General features: G+C 41.3%; 1 protein-coding gene across 10 annotated transcripts in view; it reads left to right on the top strand.

Moving 5' to 3' along the window:
• The window catches only part of ERCC6L2 (ERCC excision repair 6 like 2), a 135,606-nt gene that overhangs the window by 24,061 nt on the left and 88,739 nt on the right, over positions 1 to 22,806 (top strand). For 4 of the 10 annotated variants that reach the window (XR_002433111.1, XM_021379459.1, XM_021379458.1 and 1 more), the window contains 8 exons: positions 10,031 to 10,102; positions 11,188 to 11,333; positions 15,222 to 15,317; positions 16,619 to 16,718; positions 17,711 to 17,863; positions 19,418 to 19,498; positions 20,563 to 21,766; positions 22,473 to 22,627. Coding sequence is in view for 8 of the 10 variants with exons in the window: in XM_021379459.1 (XP_021235134.1) it covers positions 10,031 to 10,102; positions 11,188 to 11,333; positions 15,222 to 15,317; positions 16,619 to 16,718; positions 17,711 to 17,863; positions 19,418 to 19,498; positions 20,563 to 21,766; positions 22,473 to 22,627 (2,007 nt within the window). In the remaining 2 variants the exon portion in view is untranslated. Of the gene's footprint in view, positions 1 to 9,186; positions 9,667 to 10,030; positions 10,103 to 11,187; positions 11,334 to 13,146; positions 13,212 to 15,221; positions 15,318 to 16,618; positions 16,719 to 17,710; positions 21,767 to 22,472; positions 22,628 to 22,806 lie in introns of those variants that run through there. The other 6 variants (XM_021379461.1, XM_021379464.1, XR_002433112.1 and 3 more) reach the window with 6 other exon arrangements.

Consider the following 22,806-nt stretch of genomic DNA (forward strand, 5'->3'; position numbering starts at 1 on the left):
GGCAAATGACACTGTTGCAGTTTGTTCTAATGGCACTTTGCCCTCAGAATAGTATCAAGGACAATTTGAAAAAACAATTAAGGCATATGAAACAAAATGTAATTTTAAAACCTGCAGTAAATAGCACTTCATAAAAACAACATTATACGTATAGTGTTTCCACAGACATCCAATTTTGGAGTTTTAGAATACTGTTTTATTAATATGACTCTCTTAATCCAATATCGTTATTTCTATTTATTGTCATTGTTTTAGCAAGAAGATGGAAGTAGAACCTTGCAAATAACAGTAACTTCAACCATTAAGTATAAACATAACCCAGAATGACATAATTCTGAAGGTTTAAAAATCCCATAGACTAATAGGGACATCTGCATACAAACAAATGCAATATTCTCTGATGTGATACGCAAAATTTCACCGCAGTCCAGCAATTCACGGACATGGTGTTAAAAAAAAATTCCTCTTTATCCTTTGTGTATTGCTTCTGCACAGTACTCTTGAGCTGTCATTGCCAGATGTGGATATGCTTCTTTAGAAAATAACAGTATTGCTGTTATACACAGTGCTCTAGATTGTTTGCTTCCTAACCAGAACATTTTGTGGGGGGGTGGTTTATTGTCATTTCAAGGCCCATGCACAGTCTGGGAAGCTGGATCTTACTGTAAACAGAGGAACAGATGAGAATGGAAGCAGGGAGGGACATATGTCCCGAGCTGCTCTCCATCATATTTGAAAAATCATGGTTGTCCGGTGAAGTCCCCGGTGACTGGAGAAAGGGAAACATTACTCCCATTTTTAAGAAAGGGAGGATGACCCGGAGAACTACAGGCCGGTGAGCCTCACTTCTGTGCCTGGGAAGGTCATGGAGCAGATCCTCCTAGAAGACATGTTAAGGCACATACGTGACAAGGAAGTGATCCGAGACAGTCAGCATGGCTTCACCAAGGGTAGATCTTGCCTGACCAATCTGGTGGCCTTCTACGATGAAGTGACAGCATCGGTGGATGGGAGGAAGGCGATGGATGTCATCTACCTGGACTTCTCCAAAACCTTCGACAGGGTCCTTCATCACATCCTTCTCTCTAAATTGGAGAGGTATGGATTTGAAGGATGGACTGTTCAGTGGGTTAAGAACTGGTTGGCTGGTCGCAGCCAAAGGGTTGTGATCAATGGTTCTATGTCAGGGTGGAGGCCAGTCACGAGTGGTGTCCCCCAACGCTCAGTCCTGCACCGGTGCTCTTCAATGTCTTTATCAATGACATAGACGATGGAATTGAGTGCACCCTCAGCAAGTTTGCAGATGACACCAAGCTGAGCGGTGCAGTCGATACATTGGAAGGAAGGGAAGCCATCCATAGGGACCTGGACAGGCTGAACAAGTGGGCCCATGAGAACCTAATGAGGTTCAACAAGACCAAGTGCAGGGTGCTGCACTTGGGCCAGGGCAATCCCAGGTATTTATACAGACTGGGGGAAGAAGTACTTGAAAGCAGCCCTGCAGAGAAGGACTTGGGGGTCCTGGCGGACGAGAAGCTGGACATGAGCCAGCAGTGTGCGCTGGCAGCCCAGAAGGCCAACTATGATCTGGGCTGCATTAAAAGAGGAGTGGTCAGCAGGGAGAGGGAGATGGTGGTCCCCCTCTACTCAGCTCTTGTGAGGCCCCATCTGCAGTACTGTGTCCAGGCCTGGGGCCCCCAGCACAAGAAGGACGTGGAGCTCTTGGAAAGAGTTCAGAGGAGGGCAACCAAGATGATCAGAGGGCTGGAGCACCTCTCTTGTGAGGAAAGGTTGAGGGAACTGGGCTTGTTTAGTTTGGAGAAGAGAAGGCTCCGGGAAGACGTCACTGTGGCCTTCCAATACTCGAAGGGAGCGTATAAACAGGAGGGGGATCGATTGTTTGTGAGGGTAAATAGTGATAGGACAAGGGGGAATGGTTTTAAGCTAAGACAGGGGAGATTTAGGTTGGATATTAGGAGGAAGTTTTTCACACAGAGGGTGGTGACGCACTGGAACAGGTTGCCCAGGGAGGTTGTGGATGCCCCATCCCAGGAGGCGTTCAAGGCCAGACTGGGCATGGCTCTGGACAGCCTGGTCTAGTGGTTGGCGACCCTGCACTTAGCAGGGGGGTTGAGACTTGATGATCTTTGAGGTCCTTTTCAACCCAGGCCATTCTATGATTCTATAATATGTCTCACCAGTTATTTTAAGACAACTTACAGGAAGTTCTGAATTCAGATGTAGCACAAAAAACTTAAACAGACCTTCCTGTTTTCAGGGGAGCTGTGCACATTTGTTAAATGCAAAAGTACATAACCTGAACTGTGCCTGAAGTGCTGTCCCTCTTTGCTCAGGAGACCAGCTCTCCTATTGGCAGTCTCTGAGACCACAGTTTTAAATGTAGTCTCCACCAGACAACGAGCTTGCCCCAAGAGGACTCTGGCGACCCAGCCAGAGGGCCTGCCCAGAAATGTGGCTGTTCAGGCCTCTGGCTGCAGGGAGCGCCTGAGCCTGCTGCTGCCAGGGGAGGGCGGCAGTAGTTCCACCTGTGTGAGGTGAGAGCAGGTGGAAGAGCTGCTCAGCCTGCTGGTGGAGCTCAAGGTGGAGGTGGAGAGATTAAGGACCGTCAGGGAGTGTGAGCTGGAGATTGGTGGATTGACTCGCTGGTGTGCTGCAGGGAAGGGTGCCAGGGAGATACCCCTGAAATACCGCTCCTCTGATTACTACCCATTATTGATAGTTCAGGCAGGCAGTGATGAAATTGCCTGGGGAAGCCTGTGAGCTATCAAAAGAGATTTCAGGGGCTTAGAGCAGTTGGTTGAGGGAGTGGTATTTTCCTCTCTCTCTTCTGGGGTGGTGAGGGATACAGAGCAGTCTAGGAAAACTCAGGCTTTGAATAAGTGGCTGAAAGGCTGGTGTGGCCACAGGAACTTTGGGTTCTTTGACCATGGGGTTGTTTACTCAGCAATTGGCCTGATGGCTGCGGAGGGGCCTTGCCTGTCTCCAGGGGGAAAGCGGATCTTAGCCCAGGAGCTGGTAGGGCTTGTTGAGAGAGCTTTTGTCAACGGTTTACGGGCATTCGGCCCGGTTCCATGACAAATGGGATGGGGGACCCACGGATCCATGCCCCGGGAAAGGGAAAAGGGAAAAAGGGTAAGGAGATGGGCCTGAGAGCAAAGAACAGTGGCAACAATCTGTGGAGAAACAAATAATTTGGGGCCTAGCTCATGCTTATCGGGCCTTATTCCCACCAAAAAATGTCAGCGGTTTATGGGCGTTTGGCCCGGTTCCGTGACGAATGGGACGGGGGACCCATGGGCCCACACCCCAGGAAAAGGGAAAAAAGGTAAGGAGATGGCCCTGAGAGCAAAGAACAGCAGCAACAATCTGAGGAGAAACAAACAAATTTACTAGATAAGATATCGGAATGCAAAACAACACACTATAATACAATATAATTACAATTTAAGCTGATAAATCCAATACAGAGAGAGAGAAAGTCCCAAAATCAAGGTAGGCCTTACTCTACTACCAACGATAAGACGGCTGGAGAGTGAGGTGCTGCCAGGACGAGAGACGGCGGAAAAAGGAACAAGGTCTCGTGATCTGCAAGTTTTTATCTTTTCCCTCAGGCCGGAAATGGTAACAGAGGAGCAAAGTACCGTGGGGACTGTAGTAGTCTTTCTCTTCTGAGAACCAGGTACATACACTACATGATGTTATGATGTGGAATACCAATAACCGAAAATCATAAAACCATAACATTCCACCCCTTATTCCATATCACTACATCATGTCAATATACATATGCAAACAAACAATAATTAACATGCAATACACATACAGAAATGTATACCTATATATACATAGACTTACTGACTGCACTCCCCCAGCATCAAATTCCCTTGTGGTACACACTGAACATCCCCATTCTTCTGCATCACCCACCAAGTGGACCCAGGTCCCTGAGCAAAAACAGTGCCACAGAGAGGTTTGCCCTTCCCAGAAGCTGGAAAGACCCAAACCACTTTTCCCAACATGCTCTTTACATGTACTACAGGGACCTTATCTCCCTCTACATTATGTAGAGAGCTGGATTGAGCAGGACCATCACGACTGATTGATCCTCGAGTGCTGACCAACCAGGTGGCTTCTGCCAAATGCTTCTCCCAATGCTTAAATGTTCCACCACCCATTGCTTTCAACATGGTTTTAACAATCCATTGTATCGTTCAATTTTACCAGGAGCTGGTGCATGATAGGGGATATGATAAATCCACTCGATACCATGATCTTTGGCCCAAATAGTTAGAAGAGAATTTTTGAAATGAGTCCCATTATCTGACTCAGTTCTTTCCGGAGTGCCATATCGCCACAGGACTTGTTTCTCGAGGCCTAATATGGTGTTTCGAGCGGTAGCACATATATATATTTAATGGTAAGCACGTAATGCTTACCATTGCAGCTTCGTGGCAAGGTGATATAATCAACCTGCCACGCTTCCCCATATTTATACTTTTTCTATCGCCCTTCCTCCCGAAGAGGTTTCATCCTCTTTGTTTGTTTAATTGTGGCGCATGTTTCACAGTCATGAATAACCTGTGCAATAGTGTTCATAGTTAAGTCCACTCCTCGGTCTCTAGCCCACTTGTATGTTGCATCTCTTCCTTGATGGCCCGAGGTCTCATGGGCCCAGCGAGCTAGAAATAACTCACTCTTGTGTTGCCAGTCCAAGTCCATTTGAGCCACCTTAATTTTGGAGGCTCGATCTGCCTGATGGTTATTTTGTTGTTCTTCAATAGCCAGACTCTTGGGCATATGAGCATCTACATGATGCACCTTTACAACCATATTCTTAATTCGGGCAGCAATGTTTTTCCATAGTTCAGTAGCCCAAATAGGTTTACCCCTTTGTTGCCAGTTAGTTTGTTCCCACTGCTGTAACTGCCACCATAGGGCATTTGCCACCATCCATGAGTCAGTATAGAGATAAAGCACTGGCCACCTCTCCCGTTCAGCAACATCTAAGGCCAGCTGGACAGCCTTTACCTCTGCAAATTGTCTGGATTCTCCTTTTCCTTCCGTGGCCTCTGCAACCTGTCGTGTAGGGCTCCACACAGCAGATTTCCATCTGCGATGCTTTCCAACAATACAACATGATCCATCTGTGAACAGGGCATATTTCTTTTCATTTCCTGATAACTCACTGTATGGTGGGGCCTCTTTGGCACGTGATACCTCCTCTGCTGGTGATGTTCCAAACTTTTTACCTTCAGGCCAGTCCATGATCACCTCTAAGATTCCTGGACGATTGAGGTTCCCCATCCGAGCTTGTTGCGTAATCAGCGCAACCCACTTACTCCAAGTGGCATCAGTAGCATGATGGGTGGAGGGAACCTTTCCCTTATACATCCAGTTGAGCACTGGCAGTCGAGGTGCTAGGAGGAGCTGCATTTCAGTTCCGATTACTTCAGAAGCAGCTCGAACCCCCTCATACGCAACTAAGCTCTCCTTCTCAGTTGGAGTGTAGCGCTCCTCAGACCCCTTGTATGCTCAGCTCCAGAATCCCAGGGGTCAGCCTCGGGTCTCTCCTGAGGCTCTTTGCCACAAACTCCAAGTGGGACCTTTCTCTCCAGCAGCAGTGTAGAGGATGTTCTTTACATCCTGTCCTGTCTGTACTGGCCCCAGGGCCATGGCATGGGCTATCTCCTGTTTAATCTGCTCAAAAGCCTGCTGCTGTTGAGGACCCCACGTAAAGCGATTCTTCTTCCACGTCACCTGATAAAGGGGGCTTGCAATGAGGCTGTAGTTTGGAATGTGCGTTCTCCAAAAGCCCACTATGCCCAGAAAAGATTGTGTCTCTTTCTTATTAGTGGGTGGAGACATGGCAGTGATTTTGTCGACCACATCCGTTGGGATGTGGCGACGTCCATCTTGCCACTTTACTCCTAGGAACTGAATTTCCTGTGCAGGCCCTTTCACTTTGTTTCACTTAATAGTGAAACCAGCTCGCAGAAGGATCTGGGTTATTTGCTCTCCTTTCTCGAAAACTTCCTTTGCTGTATCACCCCACACAACAATGTCATCAATGTACTGTAGGTGCTCAGGAGCACTGCCTTGTTCCAGTGCAGTTTGGATCAGCCCATGGCAAATGGTTGGGCAGTGTTACCACCCCTGGGGCAAACGGTTCCAGGTATACTGAATGCCCCGCCAGGTGAAAGCAAACTGTGGCCTGCATTCTGTGGCCAAAGGAATGGAAAAGAAGGCATTAGCAATGTCAGTGGTGGCATACCACTTGGCTGCTTTTGACTCCAATTCATGCTGGAGTTCTAGCATGTCCGGCACCGCAGCACTCAGTGGGGGTGTGACTTCATCCAGGCCACGGTAGTCTACCGTCAGCCTCCATTCTCCACTGGCTTTACGCACTGGCCATATGGGGCTGTTAAAAGGTGAGTGAGTTTTGCTGATCATTCCCTGGCTCTCTAGTTGATGAATCAACTTATGAATGGGGAGCAAGGAATCCCTGTTGGTGCGGTACTGCCGTCTGTGCACCGTTTTTGTGGTAGTCGGTACTTGTTGCTCTTTTACTTGTAGCAACCCCACGACAGATGGACCTTCTGACAGGCCAGGAAAAACAGACAGCTGCTTAACATTGTTTGTGTCTACAGCAGCTATTCCAAAGGCCCATCGATACCCTTTGGGATCCTTGAAATGTCCCCTTCTGAGGTAATCGATAACGAGTATACACGGAGTCCCCGGGCCAGTCACAATAGGATGTTTTTGCCACTCTTTGAGGACTCCTCAGAGGAGGTAGCATTGCAAATTCCCCACCTGAAATCCTCGTGTCCCCTTAGGGATACCTGCATCTGCTGCTTCCCTGACGTGTCTGTACGCTAATGCCTGCAGCATGGGAAATAAACAGGAAGAGTTTAGAGATCTGTGTGCAGTCGCAAGGCCACGATCTTACTGCGATTACGGAGACATGGTGGGACAGCTCGCATGACTGGAATGCTGTCATGGATGGCAATGTCATTTTTAGGAAAGACAGGTTGGTGAGGTGGGGTGGTGGAGTTACGCTTTATGTGAGAGAGCAGCTAGAATGTATTGAACCCCACCTTGGGAAGGGTGATGTACCTGTGGAGAGCTTGTGGGTGAGAATTAACGGGTGGTCTAGTATGGGTGACACTGTTGAGGGTGTGTGTTGTAGGCCCCCTGATCAGGAGGAGGAAGTTGATGAGACCTTGTACAAGCAGCTGGAAGCACCCTCGTGATCCCAGGCACTGGTTCTTATGGGAGACTTCAGTTATCCAGACATTTGTTGGACAAGCAACATGGCCAGGCGTGTGCGGTCCAGACAGTTCCTGCAGTGTGTTGAAGATAACCTTCTGATGCAGGTGGTGGAGGGACCGACAAGGGGTGGGATGCTACTGGACCTTGTTCTTACTAATAAGGATGGGCTTGTTAGGGAAGTGAAGGTTGGGGGCAGCTTGGGATGTAGCAATCACATGATGGTGGAGTTCAAGATCTAGCATGGAAGAAGCAAACCAAAAATTAGGATTGCTGCTCTGGACTTCAGGAGGGCCAGCACTGATCTCTTCTGGGACCTCCTTAGAGCTATCCCGTGGGCTAGAGTGTTAGAAGCTAAGGGGGGCCTGTGAGAGTTGGTCAGGATTTAAACAGCGCTTCTTCCAAGGTCAGGAGCGGTGCATTCCTTTGAGTAAGAATTTGGGGAAGGGTGGCAGGAGACCTGTGTGGATGAGCAAGGGGCTCATGCATAAACTCGAAGGGAAGAAGAATGTCCATGAAATGTGGAAAAAGGGTCTGACCTCTTGGGAAGAATATAGGAACATTGTCAGGGCCTGCAGGGATGTGACGAGGAAAGCTAAAGCCCACCTGGAATTGAATCTGGCAAAGGAGATAAAGGATAGTAAGAAAGGCTTTCTTAAGTATGTCAACAATAAAAGGAAGACTAGGGAAAATGTGGGTCTCCTACAAAATGAAGGAGTGTTCTGGTAATGGGGGATGCTGAGAAGGCCGAGATACTGAATGCCTTCTTTGCTTCTGTCTTCACTGCAAAGACTCCCCCTTGGGAATCTTGGACCCTGGAGATAAGTGAGAGAGTCTGGGGAATGACAGGCTTCCCTTTGGTGAGGGAGGAGATGGTCCAAGAGCGTCGAGGCAACATCAGTGTACATAAATCCATGGGCCCTGATGGGATGCATCCACATGTGTTGATGGAGCTGGCAGAGGTGATTTCTGAACCGCTCTCTGTCATCTCTGAGAGGTCTTGGAGAATGGGAGAGGTGCCTGAAGACTGGAGGATAGCCAATGTCATTCCAGTCTTCAAAAAGGGCAAGAAGGAGGATCCAGGAAACTACAGGCCAGTCAGCCTCACCTCCGTCTCTGGAAAGGTGACGGAACAGCTTGTTCTGGATGCCATCTCCAGGCAATGGGAAGAGAAGAAGGTTATCAGGAGTAGTCAGCATGGATTCACCAGGGGGAGGTCATGCTCGACCAACCTGGTAGCCTTCTATGATGTCAGCACTGGCTGGGTGGATGGGAGGAGAGCAGTGGATGCGGTCTACCTTGATTTCAGCAAGGCATTTGATAATGTCTCCCACAACATCCTTATGACAAAGCTGAGGAACTGTGGAATAGATGAGTGGACAGTGAAGTGGGTTGAGAACTGGCTGACTGGCAGAGCTCAGAGGGTTGCGATCGGTGGTGCAGAGTCCAGTTGGAGACCTGTATTTAGTGGTATTCCTCAGGGGTCGGTGCCGAGTCCGGTGTTGTTCAACATCTTCATCAGTGACCTTGATGAGGGGATAATGTCCACTCTCAGCAAGTTTGCTGATGATACGAAGCTGGGAGGAATGGCTGACACACCAGAAGGCTGTGCTGCCATTCAGCAAGATTGGGACAGGCTGGAGAGTTGGGCAGAGAGGAACCAGATGAGGTTTAACAAAAGCAAGTGTAGAGTCTTGCACCTAGGGAGGAATAATTGCGTGCACCAGTACAGGTTGGGGGATGACCTGCTAGAGAGGAGCTCTGCAGAGAGGGACCTGGTTGTCCTGGTGGACACCGTGTTGGCCATGAGCCAGCAGTGTGCCACAGTGGCCAAGAGGGCCAGTGGCATCCTGGGGTGCATTAAAAAGAGCGTGGCTAGCAGGTCAAGGGAGGTGATCCTCCCCTTACACTCTGCCCTGGTCAGGCCTCACCTGGAGTACTGTGTCCATTTCTGGGCTTCCCAGTACAAAAAAGACAGGAATCTCCTGGAAAGAGTGCAGCGGAGGGCCAAAAAGATTACAAAAGGACTGGAGCACCTCTCTTATGAGGAAAGGCTGAGTGACCTGGCTCTGTTCAGCCTTGACAAAAGAAGACTGAGAGGGGATCTGATCAATGTTTATAAATATCTAAGGTGCAGGAGGCAAAGGGATGAGGCCAGACTCTTTTCAGCGGTGCGTGACGATAGGACAAGGGTAAATGGCCACACACTGAAGCATAGGAGATTCTGCACAAATGTGCGTAAGAACTTCTTCACAGTGAGGGTGACGGAGCACTGGAACAGGCTGCCCAGGGGGTTGTGGAGTCTCCTTTTCTGGAGACATTCAAGACCAGCCTGGACACCTACTTATGCAACCTGGTCTACGGAGCGTGCTTTGGCAGGTGGGTTGGGCTAGATGATCTCTAAAGGTCCCTTCCAGCCCCTACAGTTCTGTAATTCTGTGATTCTGACGTAGCATGAGATGAGCAGCATTTTGCTGCAGTTTGTCCACTGATAGAAACAGTTTTTGAATTTGTATTTTTTTGCAGTGGCATTTCAGTGGAGATGACTGAAAAATGACTACATGCAGTATCTCTGTTACCTTAAACATTTTGTTACGTTAAAAAACCATTTTGATATTCCTCTGTTTGGCTTTGCAAACAGTTAGCTAATGTAGCTTGTTTAAATGTTGTAAAAATGTGTGATTGTGCATGAGATCACCTGTAGATGAAATGTCTTCATTTGCATTCTGTGGTTCATTTACAGGTCCTTCAGCAGCTTTTAAATCACTTCAGAAAAAACAAGGATAAAGTTCTTCTTTTCTCCTTTTCCACAAGGGTGAGCTCCTTATGACTTCTATCAGTTGACCACAGCAGTCAGTTCTGAAGTATAGAGCACTAAGGACATAAGCAGCTGTCAGTCACGTTTCCTTTCTCTCTGTGCTATGGGAAGTGATGATGGGAAGAACAGTGTGCATTACTCCAGAAGCATGTTGAAACCTTATGTAATCTCATGATGAAAATCATGGTAGTAAAACAATTGTAATGCTCTGTTTCCCTCTGTAGAGCTTTCTAGTATTGTTGTGGTACTTCAAGTATATATGGCTCATAACAAATTCACTTGATGCATCTTCACTTAGAGCAGTGTCAGTGCAGATTATGACAGAAGTATACAGCTGTTATGTTAGCACTGCAAAGTAGTAACATTTTCTTAAATTTCACCCTTGAGACTGAAACACCATACCAGTTTGTTTGAGCTTTAAGGCTGTTTAATAGGAGCTGGATTGAGGCATGCTCTGTAATTTTCTTTTTCTGGAATAGCGTGTTTCCTGAAGCGGAGCAACCTATAACATCGATTTCTTTAGCTAAACGATAGTACTATTTTAAAAATCATTAGAATACTGTAAATGACAATTCTGAATCATTTTGTGGCTTGAAGGAAGATTGCAGTATTTAGATGATTTAAGCTGTAGTTCAGTGTTCAAGACCAGTCTGACTGCTGGTTACTGGTTTTTTTTTTTACTCCATTCTTATGAACTCTCACTCTGCATACCAATCTGTTTCTCTGTGTTGGCTTTGCTGCTCGTTTACTATACTTAAGTCATTTTAACTTGCTAACATGGTAGGAAACTGTTTTACACTGCCTACCAACTTATTCAGATGAACTGATTCAGCATCACTTAGAGGTAGGATGAGCAGTCAGGGTTAGAGAGTAAGACCCTAGCAAACCAGTATTAATCACCTTAGAATGCTATAAAATCACAACAGTGGAGAGTCAAGGGTGTTCATACCGAGATGGAGAAGATTTGTTCTTATTTTCAATTCTTTGTTTATTAGAAAATACATTCAAGATACATGCCTCCAATTACTACATTTAATTGAAAAGACACCAATGAGTACTTGATTTCTTTTTTTTCCAACCAGTTGCTAGATGTGCTGGAGCAATACTGTATGGCATCTGGACTAGATTTCCGACGACTTGATGGAAATACAAAATCAGAAGATAGGATCAGAATTGTGAGAGAGTTCAACAGGATTCAAGGAATTAACATCTGTCTTGTATCTACAATGTAAGAAAACTTAACTTGTAGTCTTTGTGTTTTGCTCTGCCTTTCTGTTACGTAAAAAATTGGGTGCTCTACATTTTACTTCATGATCTTGTGAGGGATTACTTTTTTGAAAGAGTGAACTGTTTTCTTATCTCTTGGTAAACATGGATTCAATACTGTGAACTGAGGCATTTTAAAATATCTAGAGACTTCTAGCCTTTCCATCTCCTCTGTTGGTTAAAACCTGAAACAAGCGGATCCTCTGAATCACAGTTTCAAATTTCCATTGCAATGAGAGTTAAGAAACATTTATTCAAATCATGTTCCACCAAAGGCTTACTTTATTGTAGACAGTCTCAGTTTATTGTACAGTACTTGTAGAACGAGCAAGTGAGTATAAATGTGTGGTGATTTCAAATTGACAGCTAGCTAAACTCCACTACGCCGCTCTCTCACTCCTTCCCCTTCACAAGAATAGGGGGAGGAGAGGACACAGGTGAAAAAAAAAAAGGCTCACAAGTTGAGATAAAGATGGTTTAATTAAATGAAAGAAAACACCAACAAAAAGAAACCAAAGAAACCAAGCAACTGGTTGAGGTGAGGATAGTTTAATTAAAGGAAAAGAAGAAGGAAGGAAAAAAAAAAAAGCAAATGCTGTGTGGAAGCAAAGGGGGAAAACAGTTATTCTCTACTTTCTATCAGCAAGAGTTGGTTAGCTGCATCTTGGGAATTAGGTTGTGAATCCCTTAGCAGTTGCCCAGGACGGAAGATGCTTTCATAACAAGAATCCCCCCTTTTATCCTTACCCTTCCCTCTCTTTATTACTAAGCATGTCATCAGCAAGGGCATATCCATTTGATGAGTTTAGATCAGCTGCCTTGGCAATGTTCTCTTTCCCTCTCTTGCCCATCCCCAACCTTTTGGCTTTCATGGGGTGGGAGGGTTGCTGAGATTAGCTTGAGGCTGTGCCAGCGCTGCCCAGCAGTGACTAAAACATGGATGCAATATCATTATTGTTCTGGCTAGAAGTGTGTAGCAGAGCACTATATAGGGTGCTGTGGGGAAAGTTCACTCCATGCTAGTGAGACAGTCCTTGCTTTTATCAGTATTCGATTTCATGACATCATGCAACAGGCTGTTGGGTGCTGAGGCACAGTGCACTGCGGAGCTGTACTTCCTAGTTTCTGTAGCAGTCTCGTGTAAGTTCTGACTCTCCAAGAGGAAGATACACTGAGATGTACTGCATTTCCCAAGAGCCTCCACATGATTTCTGATTCCAGGTGATAGGGAAGAGCTCTCTTGTCTTTTCTGGGAGGCCAGCTATGAGGGCCTGCCAATAAAGACTTGGACTGACTTTCTCTTATTCCACTTATTTTTGGTTTGTTTGATTTATTATTCTTAACTATTCTGTATTATCTCATATTCATTTTAATAAATCAGTTTCTCCTGTGTCAATCAGATTTTTTTCCTATTCCTTCCCCCTCTTCTCCCAAGAGGAGGGTGGGGTGTCACCTGATTAGCTCTTGAAAACAGCAACACAGACCAAAAACCATCTGAAATGCTATATTGAATTTAAAAATTATGTTGTGTTGCTGTAAGTTATTAATCAGGTTTAATAATATATGCCTATCAAAAATACTTCAAACAATAGATTTTCTGACAGAAATGTTTTTACCCATCGGATTTACTTATAAATTTATGATAGATATGAATTTTTCTTTGACATAGAGCAATATGTTCAAGTAAAATCAATGAAAATATGATGACAGTTATTTGATTTTATTATTTATTGATTTGTTATTCTTGTTACCTCCATCTTTCATCTTTCATGAAGTCCGTTACCAGGCAAAAGTATAAAGGGAGCCACAAGAAACTTAAATGTTCCTGCCGAGAGAGAATGTGAGTGAAACTCCATGAAACACGCAGTCATGTGTTTGTCTGTACTGCCATTTATGTCCTTTGATGAAAGTATGCGTGTTGGGAGTTATGTAGAAAGGTCCACACTAACCCTATTTAAATAGAAGTCAGACATCATCTTAAAAAGCACTGCAAGAGTATGTTAGAACTGTTTTTGGATGCCCTCTGAAGCATGCAGGTAGGGTTATGAGGAGGTTTGTAGTGCTGGTCATACAACTTTGCTTGTAACCTCATTCAGCTGCAGATTATGGCCATCAGCTTTCCTAAGACCTTGGTGAGTTCCTCTTCTTTGTCCCTGAAGACAGTGAGGAATTAGTGCACCTGTAGCATTAGAGGACTCACTGGCTTTTCTGTTTTGGAGTATCAAATTTTTGTGGCATATGTGAAAGTGCTGAAAGATAAAAGCTATATAAAACTAAGTATCCTATTTAGTTATTTTTTATATTGGGACTGTTTTACTTGCACTAAGGCTTTTCACTGAAATTTAATTAATATTTTAGCTCCAAATACTACTTTTTTTTTTTGGAGAAGGTGTTTAGAAAACTATGTTGATTTATTCTTCAGTCTGACTGCAGAGTTGGCTTGGTAGGTGGGAGTCTGAATTCTGCCCTCGCTAATAATGAAATACACCAAAATTCCAAAAGACAGTAAATTATTTGGAAAAAACGGAAATATTGAGCATTTAAAACCAAGAATGCTAGTTTTCCAGAAACCTCCATTAATATTGTCAGATTTCTCTATCCTCTTTGCAGATTTTGTTAACACTACACCACACCACACCTAGTAGGAATAAACCACAACTGTATTTACATTAAAAGATATATTCCATGAAAGCCAGGAGATGGTGGTTCTCCATTCTGTTTTGGTTCCTGTCTCCATTCATTCACTTCCTTGTAAACTTCACCTCTCTCACTGCTTTAAATAAGCATTTTATGAAGTAATCTATTAAAAACTGTTGCTTGGTAAATTAAATTGAGTTGACTTGCTCAGTTTTGCCACATGTCACTGAGAAAATACCAATTAGGATATTAGTGCCGTCTATGACAATGTGAAGGGTTTTTTTAGAAGTTAAATACTATTATTTAGCGTGTCATTGTGTAAGAGCTTTTGTCTTTTTGTAGGAATGTGAATTTTTTTTGTACTGATTGAGCCAGAATAAAAGAATTTACAGTATTTGCTTGTCTTGCAACTGGAAAGTGTTATTTTCCTCACCATGGTTTCTATCAAATGGTACAGCTATGTGCATGCCAAATCAAGTAATTGAGCAGTTTTGTTGCAAGGGCATTAAGTACCTACCTCAGGTTAAGCATATGTTCAAATTCTTTGCTATCTTGCAGGCTTTACCTGTAAGCATGCCACAGGGGTTGAATATTTGAATGTGATGTAACTCGTACCTTTGCAACTCTCTCACCTCACAGTAGAAAATTTTCTTAAATGACTTTTTAATGACTTATACAAGTACTGCTCATATACAACTACGAGGACAACTATATTTTTAACAGTTGTTTTATATATTGTACAGATAGACTGATGACAGTTTGTTTTTCTACATGCCAACTGACTAAAATGGTCATAATGTAGAGTAAGGTGTACGGTGTTATTTTCAAAACTGTTTGCTGGGATTAGAGGAAATAAAATGTAATGCAGACTCTTAAGTTCCTCTTTATTTAAACTATGCTTATATGTCATACTTCTATAAAGTTAACTGGCATAAAAATGGTTATGAGTTTCAGGATACTCTACTATAGTGGAGGTAATGGCAGTTGGTTATGACTTGCTGAGTCGTATAGTTCATAGTCGTCTTGCTACTTGGGTGAGAGAAGATTGCATTTTATTGCAGTGCTTGGTTATTATTGTCTCAGCATTAACACAAAGCTGTACCCCGCTATTTTTGTGCTGCTTTATTATGTTGGGGAAGAGTATGCTTGTATGTACATAATACACTGAAAAAACACTTCTGTTTGTTCGTTTGTTTCATTTTTATGTTATTAGGGCTGGTGGACTGGGTCTTAATTTTGTTGGTGCCAATGTTGTTATACTGTTTGATCCAACATGGAACCCAGCAAATGATCTTCAAGCTATTGACAGGTATATTCTCAAAATGCATAACTTGGTCTGTGGTGTTTATGTAACCTAGTTGTCCAGCTAAAATTTTCTTAAAGGAAGAATTTTTTTATATAGTCTGACTTACCTACAAGACACTAAGGACTATCCAGATAATTTTTTTAGCTTTGATATTCTTGTTTTGACCCTGAATTCTATCTTTTTTTCCATTTTATTTTTATGGCACTGTTATTGTGGGTTCCAAAAAATATTTTATGGGTATTTTACCTTTCTGTGATCTCTTAGGAACAAGCACATGTGTATAGCCAGATGACATTTTTCCTATGTTTTTCCTGCAAGCAAAGTACATTGTAGTTGACCCTAGTTTGAGTGATGTTCTGAATTCCAGAATCCTTTAAGAAAAACATTTGTTTATTTGTTAACTTCATCCCTGTGGATTTGAGTCTCTTAGCAGCACTCCCTTCCATGCCTGAAATTATACCATTCTTGAATATTTCTAGGAATCTGCATATTTCTTTTCAGGCTCTGACCACAGGATATTCCCTAGAGTTTGGGACAAACATTTGAATAGCTCAAGTAAAAGAACATTGTCAGCCTTCAAAATTCAATAGATCTATATGTTTTCATGAGCAGAAATGAACTTGTTTATGTTGTCCCATCTAATTATGTAATTCTAGTTTCAGGCTCTTTCTGATCTCCAAGTGACATTTATGTGCACTCGATGTATCAGAAAGAATTGTTATTGAAAGAGACTGTATTTAAAGAGTAAGATCACATTTCTATAAAATGATTCAGCCTCTCATTAATTTTTAAAAATGAGTTTTTTTGAATATAATCTATCAGAAGTCTCAGAATTCACTATTTAGATACTCTATTACCTGTTCGTTGGTTGTTTTTATGATGCTGTAACTTGCAAAGTGCTTTTTAGGAAAGAATAGACTGCTGCTAGTAATCCATGATCTAACTCATATATGATGCAAATATCTTATGCAAGAGCAGATGCAGATGGAGAGGGAAAAAGACCCTGAAGAAAGAGTGGAGGTTTTCTCAATAGACAAGTATTACAAGGACAACCTTCTGCAGCTAGATAGACCTGAGAAGAAAGACAGAAAACTAAGGAAAAAGGAAAAGAGAATGAAATACTGGGAAAATGTGGAGAAAAAGAGAAAAGGGCATGTGGAAAAATATTTTTTTAAATCATAAATTTTTTAAAGTATTCCTGTTTTGTTGTAACAGTGATTTTTATTTTACTACCCTAACAGCTCTCTTTATTTTTTTTTATCAGAAAAGAATATCATTTTTTTAATAATCCACTTTCTCTGCAGAGCTTACAGGATTGGTCAATGCAGAGATGTTAAAGTGTTTAGACTGATATCGTTGGGAACAGTGGAGGAGATGATGTACTTACGACAAGTATATAAGCAGGTAAAGTTCAGTAACTATTTAAATCAAGAGGTTTGGGGTTTCTTTTAGTCTTTTTCAGTTTTGATTACTAGTATTTGGTTTTCTGACCTAGCTGCATGTGGCTGAAAGTTCGACGCAAATAAAATCGAAATTTCATGTATAGAAATTCAAATAAATTATGTATATATTTTAACTTCTGTAAATATCATGTGTAATTCAAGACAGATGTAAACTGTGCCTAGCTGAAGTTTAACTATAATTTGTCTGTGTAGTCACTACCCTACATGATTGAAGAGATATGCTGTCTAGGAAAATGCCTGTTCAGTGCTAGAGCTAGAAGCTACTGGAACTCAAGAACGACCAGCTCCTTAGAGACAGTTACAAAAAGCGTTGCAGGTCTGGGATCCGCAAAACCATGGTTTCATAATTCTTTTTGTGAAAGTCAGGAATACCAGTTATGAAAATTTGCAGTTACTGGAATGAAGCAAAACCCGCTTCACTTAAGAAATGCTTGAAATCTGCCTGACAAACTGTTTACTTACCTTTTTTTTGTTCCACATGTGAGATTTTTATTATCTTCTGTTCAAGCTAGTTTGGAAAATCATAATTAAAATATTCAGAGATCAATAGAAATAATCTTGTGGCTTTATTGTTTAGTAAGTAAGCATACAATGCCAAAGACTATGGAAAAAAAATGAATTTAGTATTGAGGAAAGATAAGTAGTCAAGATACAGAGAGTTGTTAGTAGTTTCTATAGTAGGTGTCTGATATTAGATAACAGTGAGGTAAAAGACTGTAAAAATATCTTTATTCTTCTTATACGATAAAACCAAGCATGTTCATACTATACAACTGTCTATTATTTCAACATCTGCCAGGGAAATGAAAGCAAAATATTCTCTCTTAGGAATTTCTGCATTCTCCAATTGAGGTATATAACATGGATGCCAGGAAATTCTAACATATTACTGGAATAAACACTTCTGAAATATCTTGTGCTGCTCTGTTTTAGCAACTCCACTGTGCAGTGGTTGGAAGTGAAAATGCCAAGCGATATTTCAAGGCAGTGCAAGGATCAAAGGAACATCAAGGAGAGCTTTTTGGGATCCATAACCTTTTCAAACTTAGGACTCATGGGTCTTGTCTTACTAAAGACATCCTAGAGGTGTGAAGTCCTTCCCTTTTGCTTTTCTGTATTTGTTTTACATTTTTCATTTCCTTGTGAAGTACTTTGTCATAATTTTAAATGGAAGCACTTTGTAAAACAGAATGGTGAAACTTAAACAGTACTTGTCTGTGTAGTACCTCACATGAAATAGACCTCCTAATTTCTCTCTGATTTATGCCACAAAAACTTCCCTGTATCAAACAGACAATAAAAACTTCATGCACAGATAAGTTTTATTTGTCAGTAGCTTAAACTGACCTTTTAAGCCACAGTTCCCGTTGTAAAATATTCTTATGTTCATAAGCAAAAACTGTTTAATAAAATATATTTTGTAAGGCTTTATTTTAAAGAAAAAAATACAGGAAGGAGATGTACAAATGAGGCTCTATGTTTTAAAAAGGTTGTTGGCCCGGTTTTGTTGCATATAGTGTAAATTCAATTTAAGTTTGTGTAGTATATATGCTTTTTCTACTCTGCATCTTTGTTGCAGCAAACTTGCATCTTCGGATTTTATTCTAGCCTTTATTCCATCCTTCCCTTTATATTGTTCTTTGGCTATACTATGAGGCTGTTCCGAAAGTAATGCCTCCTTTGTTATTTTGTTGGCCCATGGTACCAGAGGTTGATGTTGGCATGGCAGTAGAAGTTGAACCTTCCCACCAATACTCTGTTACATTTTGTTGCCATGTGACAGATTGCAGCAAAGGGGAAGTCTGACAAAATGGTGGTGTCTCACATGGAAATGCAAATGGAGCAAAGGTGTGTGACTGAATTCCTCCATGGGGAAAAGGTGGCACCCATTGATTTTCATTGACACTTGCTGAATGTTTATGGAGACTAAACGTGCGAGCACAGTGAAGTGGTGGGTGGTGCATTTCGGCAGTGGCAACAACAGCAATGTTGCCTCCACTGGTGAAAATTTTTACAAGCATGACATGCAGACTCTTGTTCGTTGTTGGCAAAAATGCATAGCTAATGGTGGTGCCTATGTTGAAAAAGTGTTTTGTAGACGAGAATTTGCCACTCTGTCAAACAGTATTATTGTGCTCTTTTTTATAGTTTCCATGGAAATAAATAGGAGGCATTACTTTCGGAGTTACCTATGCATGAAGAAGCTGGAGAGAAACTGGAGTATGAATGATGTGCAGTAGCAGTACAAGCATACTGTACAAGCCAGAAGAGTAATATGAAGACATGAAAACATGTGATTTGGGGATATTTAGCTCAAAAATTCTTTAAACAAAATATAAATTAAAATATGTCATCTAGTATGAACATCGTAGCAGATGTTCTGCTGTGGAAAAATGTGTAAAAACAATGTATGCGTAAGCTGCAATTTATGCAGTATGTAAATTCTCCTACAGGTTATAGGTTGGGTCAAAAGAGCAAAAAGTTTATTGTCAAAATGCAAAACCTTTTCTGAATTTTGGTGGTTGTACTTTTGATACTTACACCTCTGTAGTATAAATGATATCTATTATTTCTTTTGCTAGGCTTGCCTTCATTAACTTGAACAGGTACTGTTCTATATGTATTTTTTTATTCTTTTAGAGGGAAGGACAAGTAGAAGCTGGAGTCATGACGGTAACTACTTGGCTTAAAGAAGAACCTCCTCAGTGCAGTTCAGAAAACGTGAGATATCTCTGTGTGATACAAAACAGAGCATGAAAATCTGTGTAGTCTAGCAGTGGCAAATGCTGATAGTATATTGTTAGGCTGGTAATGCTTTTGCCTGAGACTGCAGTTGCCATGTTTTATTGTATGCTTGCCCTTTGTTTTACTAATTGTAAAGCATGAAATAATGCCCCACTGTTTGTATTTAAAATTGTATATTCTTAACATCTGTCATTACAGTATTCTGTGACCTTTACAATACTTGGATATCATCATTCTTAATGAAGGATTCTTTAATATACTATTACAGAGCAACATTATTGCCTGAAGAATTACTCTCTAATGTCTTAAAACCGCATACAATGTAACAGCCTTTTGACCAGGAAGTCATTTGAGAATCTTCAACCTTCTGCTATTTGGAAGATTTCTGGTTACCTAATCAAGGGGGGGAATGCAGTTGGTGTGTGGTCATGACCTTGCAATGGACTTTGTGACAAGCATAAGCTTTTTTAGCTTATGTTAAATACTTCCTCATAAGCAAGGTTATATTGATTTTAATTTATAGAACTTCTCTGCCTGGCAGAAGTTTGATATTTCCATTTTCATACTGTCATAATTTTTGTCTCAGAAGTACACAGTTTAGGAGCTGTATTTTGGACTTCAGTAGCTTATAAGTGTTCTAAGGTTGCCTGGAGGTAATTCTTGTTAGATTACAGTATGCCCCAAATAATTTTAGAGCAGTTTCTTAAGTGCTCATAGCTCTTTCAAAATGTTAGCAACCATATACAAGGAGGTTTGCCATTGAGCTCTGAGGTTTTTTTATGACTATCATTGCACAGTATGAACGCTTGCATCATGAAGTCACTTTTCAAACTTTTAAAAGATGAAAAGAAGCAACAAGCTTTGAAAAAAAAAATACTGGTGTGGATTGGGAAAATGAAGGTTGCTTTAGCAGTGGGCAGCATATATTGTCTGAAAACATATTTTTTTAGTGTTATCTTCATTATTGTTCTGCTTAAGACTTTGATCTGCCAAACTTTCAAATATCTACCTGGTGTAAATAATTGCTCTTTTTTTTGCAGTATGAACAACCAGACTATGAAGGAGCTAGAGGTCCTTCAAGCACTAAGGTGCAGTTAGAGAGAGAAGAAAGTGATTTTCATGATTATTTTAGTGATGATGATATTCTGGAAATTTCCATGAAAAAAAGTAACAGAAAGAAGCCTTGCAGCGCAGATAATTTAATGATAGCAAAAGGACAGCTTTCCTTAATGCAGTGTGGGTTCTCTAACTTGTTGCAGAGAGAAATTGGAACTACCAAAAAAAGTGGTAATAATGATGACTCTCACTGTTCAGGTTTTGATGGTCAGACTATAAGAACACATGTCAACAGCAAGTGTAATGACGTTCAGAAACGTGAAAGCTATGTGCATATTTTGGAGCACAGGAAAGCTGCTCACTCACCAGATGGAACTGATAAACAAGACATGAGTAGTGCAGATTGTCTTGTTTTATCAGACTCTGAAGAGGAAGTGGACAGAGAAAATAAGGATCTATTCATTTCAAAGCAAAGAGATGTAGTAATGGAAACTGAAAGCAGTTCTGAAGAAAATTGTGATGTCATCTTTCGTACCCAATTTCCAGCAAGCTACCAAGCAATGCATGCTAAAAAAGTTGAAATGCAGAGATCAGCGTCTGTAAATTCTGAAGAGTCACTAGAAGAAAAAGATAGGTTTGTACTTAAAGAAGAATATAGGCAATTTGGATTCCATAGGACTGAATCAAATTTCAGCAAAATCTTGTCTTTTGAAAACATGAAAAATAGCACAAGAGATTTGAAAGGTGCAAGCGACATAAGTGATGAGTCTGATGATATTGAAACTTCCTGTCATTCTGAATCAGGAAAGTTAAGAACGTTCAGCTTCCCAAAAGGGAAACGAAGGCATACACATAGCGGTGCACTAGGCAAATTCTCAAAATCTGTGCTGCAAAGGAAGAAGTCCAATAGAAAAGGAAAGGAAAGTGATTCTCAGAATATAGATGAATTTGCATCCTCTGAAGATGACTTACTAGTTGAAAAGATTCATACCCGAGAGCAAAGCTATAAGTGTAAAAGCCAGAGATGTGGTGTTCAGTTCAGATCTAAAATGCTTCATCCAGTACGGGATAGGATGTGCTCTGTTGCACGGATGAAGTCTAGCAATTACGCTGCGCATAGAAGTTCTACACATAGAGCTCAGTTTGACCATCAGAATCAAAATGTGGAATCAATGGACAGATATTTAGGTAACTGGTCATTTAATTTCCTTGCTTTTTTTTAACCTAAAATAATAGTGTCTTCGCTTCAGATTTTAAGTTCTTCATTTTATATATTATTTTGTTAAAATACACTAATAAATGTTCTGTTAACTTATTAACAATGTCTCTATTGCTCTTTTTACCTGTTAGCCTAACTATTCTATCTTCCAAGGAAATGGACTTCTGTGTAATATTTTGTTGAATGTTTACTTACCTATTGAAAGATGCTGAGATGGAAGGTGAATTAAGAATTCACAAATTTAAATATTTAAACTATAAAACCTGAAAAGTCTTGACTGGGATGGTATGGATTTTTTTTTTAATTTTCCCAAATTTTTATATATGTGACTTAAAAGTTTGAAATACCATGTGGAAGATTTGATTTGTGACTTATCTTTAAACACAAATATTGCAGCCATTAAACAACAGATGCTTTGAAACTTCTTTCTCTATCTGAAAAAGCCCCATAATGAAATGACAGCAGCAGCATTAAACTATCTGGATAAACCTGATGATTATTCTTAATTTAATAGAGCTGAGAAACCTAGCGCTGAATGAAATTATAAAAAAAGTTACAAGTTTCAAATAAAACTTAATGATTAACTAATTGTAGTATCTTTCTTGAGTGTAACTGTATCTTGAGAGTTTTGGAATAACCAAAATCTTTGATGATCTTTTTCTTCTGATGTGTCAGATGGGGTTCAAGAAGTGGCGTATATGCACTCAAATCAGAATGTGGTTGGATCTAGCAAGGCTGAGAATCACTTGAGCCGGTGGGCAATGCGAGACGTATTTGAGTTGAAGCAGTTTTCCCAGCTCCCTGCTAATGTAGCAGTCTATAGTGCCAAGGTAAAGACAAATGTTTAGGAAATGTTTTTATTCTATTTTTATTCTCATTTTTCATCATAAAAAGCTCTATTAAACTTGTTTTTCTGTTAATAGCCACCATGAATGATCAAAGTCACTGTGGTTGGGAGGAGGAGGAGGCTCAAATAGCAGTCAATAAATTACCTTTGTGGTTTTATTTT

The sequence above is a fragment of the Numida meleagris genome, chromosome Z (genome assembly GCF_002078875.1).
Source record: "Numida meleagris isolate 19003 breed g44 Domestic line chromosome Z, NumMel1.0, whole genome shotgun sequence".
NCBI classification, from domain to species: domain Eukaryota; kingdom Metazoa; phylum Chordata; class Aves; order Galliformes; family Numididae; genus Numida; species Numida meleagris.